The sequence below is a fragment of the Elaeis guineensis genome, chromosome 13, assembly GCF_000442705.2.
Source record: "Elaeis guineensis isolate ETL-2024a chromosome 13, EG11, whole genome shotgun sequence".
Classification (NCBI taxonomy): Eukaryota; Viridiplantae; Streptophyta; class Magnoliopsida; order Arecales; family Arecaceae; genus Elaeis; species Elaeis guineensis.
The window spans coordinates 72,128,745-72,137,134 of record NC_026005.2 but is presented as its reverse complement, the minus strand read 5'-3'; the positions used below and the strand labels follow the sequence as shown (position 1 = coordinate 72,137,134).

General features: G+C 38.2%; 1 protein-coding gene across 1 annotated transcript; it reads left to right on the top strand.

The window, feature by feature from the left end:
• The first annotated feature begins 487 nt into the window (after positions 1-487).
• LOC105056086 (uncharacterized) lies at positions 488-3,388 on the top strand. The gene is made up of 3 exons (XM_010938161.3): positions 488-696; positions 2,612-2,690; positions 3,133-3,388. Exons 1-3 carry the CDS (start codon positions 545-547, stop codon positions 3,199-3,201), a joined length of 300 nt encoding a protein of 99 aa, XP_010936463.1. The 5' UTR covers positions 488-544; the 3' UTR covers positions 3,202-3,388.
• The last annotated feature ends 5,002 nt before the right edge of the window (positions 3,389-8,390 follow it).

Here is an 8,390-nt window from a genome sequence, read left to right as displayed (position 1 = left end):
GGATTTCTATGTTTAGTATAATCCTAGAGGATATTTTTCCCTTTCTAATCTAGAGGCCTATAAATACCTATTTCTATGGTAAAGCATGACAATATGAAAGATTTTTTCTTATTGTAAACAAAAAAAACTCTCCAAATGCAGCTCAAATACCAACTCAAAATCTCTACAGCCTTTCCTCTCTTTTAATTGAAAAAGAAGTATACTATTTTAAGTAGGGATAAAAAATAATGATTTAGTGACTCAAAAATCTTATAAGACTCTGCCCCAGTGAAATAGATTTTTCAGTAAATTTAGATTTTAGAACTAAAGTATGAGAAACCCTAGTCCAAATAAAGTCGCTCCGCTCTGCCGACTTCATAACAATCTGAACCGAATACGGCATCTTCAATCCCGCAATTAGCTTACATAATCTGCCACCTCCCGCATCGTTAGATCCACAGATCGGACGGTCAGAGTGGAGATAAGATACGGAGCCGGCGAAGGGCGAGCGGTAAGCGGCAAACGAGAGAGAGAGAGAGAGAGAGAGAGAGAGAGGGCTTGTTCGATGGAAAAGTACTTCGGAAATGCTTATCGTGGCGATCCGGGAGTCCCCCACGGCGATCCTGATCGGTTCGCGAACATCTGGATAGGATCCTTCGCCTTCTCTGCCCTCACGTGGTTCGATCCCTACATGTGGAATCTCTCCAACCAGTTCAAGTGAGCTATCTCCATTTCTCTCTCTTTATGTGTGTTAGGTTTTGGGTTAGGGTATGTGTTTCATCGATACCAAAATAGTTCGGTACTACTACTAACAAGCCTTATTTAATGGACATGTATTCATCTGATTCTAGGGCTATCAATTTTACCTTGCCTCTGAGTTGGTTTTGATTGTTACTTTAAATGTGTATTTTAGGGTTATCTTCTAAGTTAAACTGGAAAGCCAATTGGTCTATGGTTTTACATGTTTGACCCATTAGATCCGAATTTTAATCTTGCAGAATGGATTTTGTGTAATTGTTTTGTAGCTTAAAGTCATAATAAATATGACTGTGTTACTTTTTTTTTTTTCTTTTTGATGATTGGATATAAATGAGATGTATATAAGTATTAGTTATTATGTAAAAGGCATTACTGGATGGATTATCTTTGAATTTTGGTCTAAATGCATGGAGAGGTTCCTATTCAATCCCAACCAGTCCTGTACATCACAACAGTTTGCTGACGGCTTCATTACATCCTATTGAATTTGGTAGATCCTTATTTATACAGCTGGTTGATTCATTCATTTGGACACCCATCTCCTGTTGGGTTTGGTTTGGACCTAATACCAGACCTTGTTTGTGTTACCTTGCAGAGAGGTAAGAGAGAAGAATGAGAAAAAGAAGCAGGTTTTGGACATTGATATTAGTTTCACTCTTCTATCTTCTAAATGAGGCATGAGATAGTTTTAGTTAATGTAAGAAACATAAGTGAAACAGATAGCTTTTAGCATGGGTTGTACTTGTGGTATGGCCATGTGATTTGTTTCAAATTTTGTAGTAGTAAGGGAGCAAAAGAGAATATTAAGAAGCCATGCATAGGAAAATTAATAGTAAAAACATATGTATATCTTGTTAGATTTTTTTTTTTCTAGCACCCTTCCATGTCAGGAAAAAGAATTAAACAGTAGAATGAGATAAAAGCTAAAAAGGATTAAAACTCTTTGATGCAGAAGTCTTGAAGTTCACAAAAATTAGAGAATCTAGAGCCTCATAGTTAAAATTGTATAATTGATGACAAAAGCAGAGTTGATCATTTTAAGACTTTCCTGTCCAAATCTATTGCTCATTAGGAACTCATAAACTAATGCCTATTCACTAGTTTTTCAAGGAGAACAAAACTTTATCAAGCTGTAGACCAAGGTTCTGATTATAGGACTTGTCATTGTCAAGGTGCTGTTTTGCTCGGTCAGGGTGAGAGATTGTGCTAGTATATGCCATATAAGTAGACTCATCAAAATTCTCAACTGCAATTCAACATTTTCTTATGAGGAGGATGACTTGAGACTAGGTCAGTGGAAGAGGAAAGAAAATAAGTCTGAACACGTATGCTGGAGCTGGGAACTGATTAATATTTAACAGTATGAAATTTACCTATTCATTAATTTTTTTGTGAATTTGATTATTCACAATTTGTTATATTCCATGAAAACAGATTTTGTTCTTGTATTCCACTATATCCAATAAGAGTTAGTGCTCTTGTTTTGTGCTTGGATGTCCACCTCCAATCAGGCTTAGCTTTCCTGTGTTCATGTGACATTGGATGTCTTTTTTCTTTTCTTGTGGTTTGTTCCACCCTACTACTGTATCCTTTTAAAATTTCTAAGCCATGGTCATCGTCCCTTGACACCATTAAGGCTGCACTGTAGCACTTGTCATGGAAGATTTACCAGTGCATTTTCTTTTTTTATCTTTCATTTTTACCTACTTCTGTAAACACTGCTGCTTCATATTAAACATGTTTCTTTGTTTAGTTAATAGCTCATCCACATGTCATGGATTTTTGCTTCATCTGTTTTGCAGTGCACAGATATGCTATTTGTTTACATATTATAGCTTATTTACTTGCATACTCTGGAATTTTCTTTTTGCAGCTGGCATGACAAGGCTATGATGTTTGAACACTACCACTGGAAGAAAGCAATGGAGAAGAACCAGCCGTACCAGTTCAAGGTGAGATCTTTAAACTCTTGCTACCAGTATTACCTATCATATGGAGCTAGTTTCTTCCTTTTCTTTTCTGCCTTTTTTCCTTGTCTAATATTTTTGGAGATGCCGAGCAATATTTGGGGAACCATGCTGGAATTAGAGTTGGGAATACAACCAGATGTCTGCCATACATGTGGCATGGGCTGGAAGTGGTTGAGCACTCTGATTTATGTTTCTGCATGATTTGACAGTACATAATGAATTCATATGCAAGTGATTATGATATTTTTGGTAAACAAATTATATACTGAAATTTGTCGATGACTCTCTTCAATCTTCATCTGCAATTCCAGTTTGCAGTGCTATATCTGCTGTAGAATTTGACAATTGCCCATAGTGTCAAGTTTCTGCATTTCATTTTATTTGCCTATTATTAACATTTTTTTCCCCTTTTTTTTTTCTCCAGTGGAACCAGTACATGAGCAAACCAGTGCGTGACTCATACTACTACAACTGGCCTGTTTACTTCCCATAGATACATCTCTTCTAGCATTCTTTTTTCAGTTGCATTCCTTGTCTTGAACGTGTGACTAGCTAGGGTTGGGCTCATGGAGACATATATTAAGAGTGTTAAACTTTCTAGGGGTACTGTGAATTCTTGTTATCAATGTATTTAGCTGTTCATGCTGTTACTTTTTAATAATCTGTGGTCCTTTCATCTACTGTTATGTGGAAAGTGCATTACCTGAATGGCTTGATGATTTGATATTATAGCATGTGCACAGGTACAGATCTCAATTTAGAATATGGCGTCTAATTTAGATATAATATATGCACAGCAGCAACCCCAAGAAGGTGAAAACACCTATCTCTAGACCTGTATGCTAGACTTTTCTGTGGTCATCCTGTTCATCATGGCACAGCATTTTGGGGTGCTTTGTTAATGTTGAAGGTGGAACTGTGAATTTGGAGATTTTGTTTTGTATTTGGAGAAGGTTTTTTTAGGAAAACATTCTAGAGTTGTCATTTTATTTTTGGTGGTAGAAGTTTATGTTTGCAATATTGAGTGGTTTACTTATCAATTTTGACTAGCTGTATTCTATTAAGAGGCAATCTGTTGCTTGTCATGGTTTTCGGTTGAGTATATGATGCACATCGTAGACCTAGCATGGATGGATTTAATTGTCTTCATGTCTAAGACTGGCTAAAAAGGTTCGAAACTGTGCCTGGACCTAAGTCGGTTTCGAATACAAATTAATATAATAAAATCTTGGAGATATGAGCAAATAAGGTTAATATCACCAAATTTAGATAGATTTGGAGAGGCTCTATATCAAGATCAATCTAATATCTTATCCAATAACAAGAAGATGATTTCCAACCACTTTTCAAGTTTGTACTAAATCAAATCCTAGTAGATTATATGAATTTCTTCTACTATAATTTTCCTTATTTATAATATTCTCTTACCTTTTTAGTAAAAAATAAATGTGGATATATTCATGGATAGGTTCAAGGGCTCTAGATGATTATAAATAGAGGTGCCTAACCATTGAGAAAAGCCATCTTAAATTGAATGAAATTTCTACTTCTCTTCTCTATCTTTTTTAAATTGTGAGAGTTTATTATTATTATTTCTTCTTCCCTCTATCTTATTTGTCCATCATTGGATAGATCTTCTTCCTCAATAATAAAGGTCACAATGTGCACTATTGTGGTAGTTGAGTGGATCTAGTTCGTATGTGATGTTCTATATGGACATTGAAGTTATGGTTCATTGAAGTATCTATCACACCTGAGTACTGAAGATTGATACCAGAGATGTGGAGATCCAATAGTTGCAAGAACAAATAATGCAACTAAGGATGAAGTATTACCATGCAGTTGGTTGTGATTGCCATCTTAGAGGATCAGATCGAGAGGCTAGTGTGCCGTCGGATACATCTTCTAAGCACCTCATTAACTCTTTCTACCATCATGCTCTACGTCAATAGCCTGATTTGCGGCTCCACCCCCCTCCCCTCCCGTCCACTTGATGGGAGGGTCTTGGAAGATCATGATAGACTCTTCAGTATCAAACATGAGCTTCTTAAATTTTCATGGAAGGCTAACTTTAGAGGACTTTCTCAATTATATCACCACCATCAAAAGATTCTTTGAAGCTATGGATGTCCACAACGATAAGATGGTGAAGATTGTAGGCATTTATGTGGTGTAAGAATATCCGGCACTCTCATTTGAGCATTGAAGAAATGAAGATCTCTAATTGGCCAAAAATAGAGGAGAAGCATCTATGCCGCTACTTCCTTCCAATATATCATTCTCACTCTTTTTATCAAGTCTTATATGGTGAAATAAGCATCACTAACTACTAGAGGAGTTTTTTAAGATCTCCATTTAGACATACCTTTATAACGACAAAAGAACTCGTGTAGCTCGTTACCTCAATAGCTTACAAGTTTTGATCTATGATGAGATTACTGATCGCATCATATTGCGCGTGAATGATACCAATCACAAGATGCTGCATACAGAGAAAAACATGGAGTAAGTCCAGATGATAAGAAGGCGTCTCGCTGTTATACGTGCTACGGCACGTGCTGTACCTTCTTCCATCACGGACACTAACAACCACCCAAGCAGTCCAGCACTGCAAGGAGGCCACTACCGACTACCAACCATCACGTTTTAGTCTCAAGCTAACCTGCGCAATCTATTTAGTTAGAGGGGTTGAATAATTTTATGGAACATTTTAGATAGCTTTTATTCATCTTGAATTCTAGAATTAGCTATTAAACATTTATTTCAAGCTATCCAACGTGATAACATTACAGATTTGTTCATACGAGAACATGATAAACTTGAAAGAGAAAGAGTACTGTAGGTTTTTATTTTCTGACTTTATGGATTATACTCACATTAGAATGATGTAATTATCCGTTTGTATCAACAAAAAAAAAATTCACTTGTATCAAAAAAAAAATCAAAAAATAAAATAACTTAATTGATTTTCTACTTTCTGCGAACCAAGCATAACTGTAGGAAGTGTTTGGTTACGGAATAAGTGAGGGATTTGAAGGGATATTATTGCTAAATACTGAAAACAGACCATGGAAGAGGGACTTATATCATATCTAGGTATGAGCGGGCACTACGTAGTTAATTGATTCCACCAATTGTAGCGGAATAGACTTGCGCCTCTTCCAATCGATTACTATTTTTCTCTTATTCATTCTGTTGGGACAACTGGATCTGCTCCTTCTAATTTAGAGTCGGGCCCCGACTACATGTCGGCAACTAATGATGGACCGTCAAAATGGAACCATCAAAAGAGTTACCGATTCGACTATGGCCTTTACAGGGTTCGTCATCCAACATTCTATCGGCATCGTTGAACATGGATGGCCAACTGTCTATCCGTATACCGACTGCCTATCGATAACTCCGAATGTACCTCAGACGGCAACCAGTCTCAACGACTCGATCGACTATACAGCTGATGGCCAGTCAGTATATCAAAAATATCGACATATAATTGGTATATCTAAATTACTGACTGCCAATTGGTATATCAGAATCAATGATCACGATACTACAATCGTGGGTAATAACTATATACCACGACCGTTAGTGGGCATAAACTGCCTACTAACTCTATGATTATGGTCCGATAGTAAGGGTTAACTATCCCTTCATGCCATAAAAAATGGGACTCTACGTGTTCAACGGTTACATCCGAACTGCCTATAAAGGAGAGGTAAGGGAACAGCAATAGTTAGAGACTTTTTTAAGATAAAAACTTTATCAAATTCTACTTTAAATCTACTATTCACCATTCCCCGCTGACTTAGGCATCGAAGGATCCTGTAGGACAAAAATTCGATCAATGGACTTGTTTTGCAGGTCGCTCTTCAACGGACTCAGGCATACTCAGGGATTGGCTGCAATAGATTGGCGCACCAGGTAGGGGAAGAAAGAATCTAATCATCATGACAAAAATGAGAGTCCAAAATATTTTCACCGACTTCGCTCAACAATCTTTCCGTTGGAAAGATATTCCCCCTCCATCGGTAGAGCCCAATTCCTCGCATCTGATCATCACCGTGGATGCTCAATAATTTGCTGTCTTAGTACAGCAGGTAAAGACATTGACGGAGACTGTGCATAGTCTCCAGCAATAGCAAACACAACAACAATAGCAACAACAATCAGTGACAGAGGAGTTGGCACTGCGTACAATACTATCCAGGCACAGTCGCTGCGCCCCACGATGATTTTCTTCTACCTCCCCGGAACGACGATCTACTCGACATTCCCATTATGTCGAGCTACCACTATCTCGGCACACTCACCGTGTCGCCCGCCAACTGCGATGGTCTCCTTCTACTTCTCGCCGCTACAATAATAAGAAAAGGAAGAGGCCGCGCTCGCCTTCAAGTTCTTCATCCTCGAGTTCTTCGGGAGATTCTACCCCTGCATTCTCACAGTAATGGCGACTCAACAACTATGAGCGCAAGCTTAGAGATATTGATTGTCGACTTACTCAGCTCCAAGTGGATGGCTGAGGGTCTTCCAGCAACTTCAGCATCCACACTACTCCACCTTTCTTCCAACGCATCTTGGACGAGCCGATCCCGACTCGATTTAAGATGCCACAATTGGAGCCTTATGATGGCTTCATCAACCCTGTCGAGTATCTGGAGAGCTATAAAGCTCTTATGATAATTCAGGAGGCAACTGATGCTCTCTTATGTCTTGATTTTTCAGCTACCATCAGAAAGTTGCTTAGGCCTGGTATTCTATGCTCCAGTCGGGAAGTATACATTCCTTCAAGCAGTTGGAATATTTATTCGTGATCCACTTCAGCACCAGCAAAAAGATGTCGTGAACATCGACAGCCTTTCTCCCTCAAACAACAAGAGGAAGAAAAACTTAGAGATTTTATGGTGCATTTTAATGCTGCCACACTTGAGGTTCAAGACCTCAATGAGGACATGGCCATCTCAGCCATGAAGAGGAGATTTAGAAGCTCCAAATTTACTTGGTCATTAGACAAGATGCTCCCTCGAACTTATTTCGAGCATTTAGAATGCGCATATAAATATGCTTGCGCAGAAGAAAGTGCTTCTGACCGACGTGAATCTGAGAAGAAAGATCAGAAAAAGAAACAGAAGAACGAAGCTTCGACTGAACCAAGTCAGATATCAACCAATAAAGAAACTTCACCCCACTGGAGTCCAAAATCAAATAATTTTAGTTACAAATATGACTCCTACACTCTTTTTTTTACTTCTCATATGCAGATCTTAATGGAGATCAAGAGAGAAGACTACCTTCGTCATCCCCCACCAATAAAAGCACCCTCGAGGAGCCACGATAAGAAGAAATACTGTCGGTTCCATTGCGATCACGATCACGATACCGAACAATGTATTCAACTAAAAGACGAGATAGAAGATCTAATCTGACGGGATTATCTCAAAAAATATCGATGCGACCGCCTGACTCAACCTCCCACTGACCAACAATCTCTGCTTCCATCTGAGGAAGCTAACAACAATCGACTAATGGAGGGAGTAATCAACATGATCTCAGGGTGACCAAGAGACTGGGAGGCAAATTCTGAAGAAGAATTATCCAAAAAATAATAACAAGACAATGTAATTTTTTTTTCAGATGATGATGCTCGAGGAGTATAGACTCCTCATGATGATGTTGTCATCA

Bases quoted from the DNA above. Each gene is read 5' to 3' on its own strand.
- LOC105056086 (XM_010938161.3), top strand. From the start codon at position 545: ATGGAAAAGTACTTCGGAAATGCTTATCGTGGCGATCCGGGAGTCCCC. The intron at 697-2,611 runs GTGAGCTATCTC...TTCTTTTTGCAG, and splicing joins AATCTCTCCAACCAGTTCAA to CTGGCATGACAAGGCTATGA. The intron at 2,691-3,132 runs GTGAGATCTTTA...TTTTTTCTCCAG, and splicing joins ACCAGCCGTACCAGTTCAAG to TGGAACCAGTACATGAGCAA.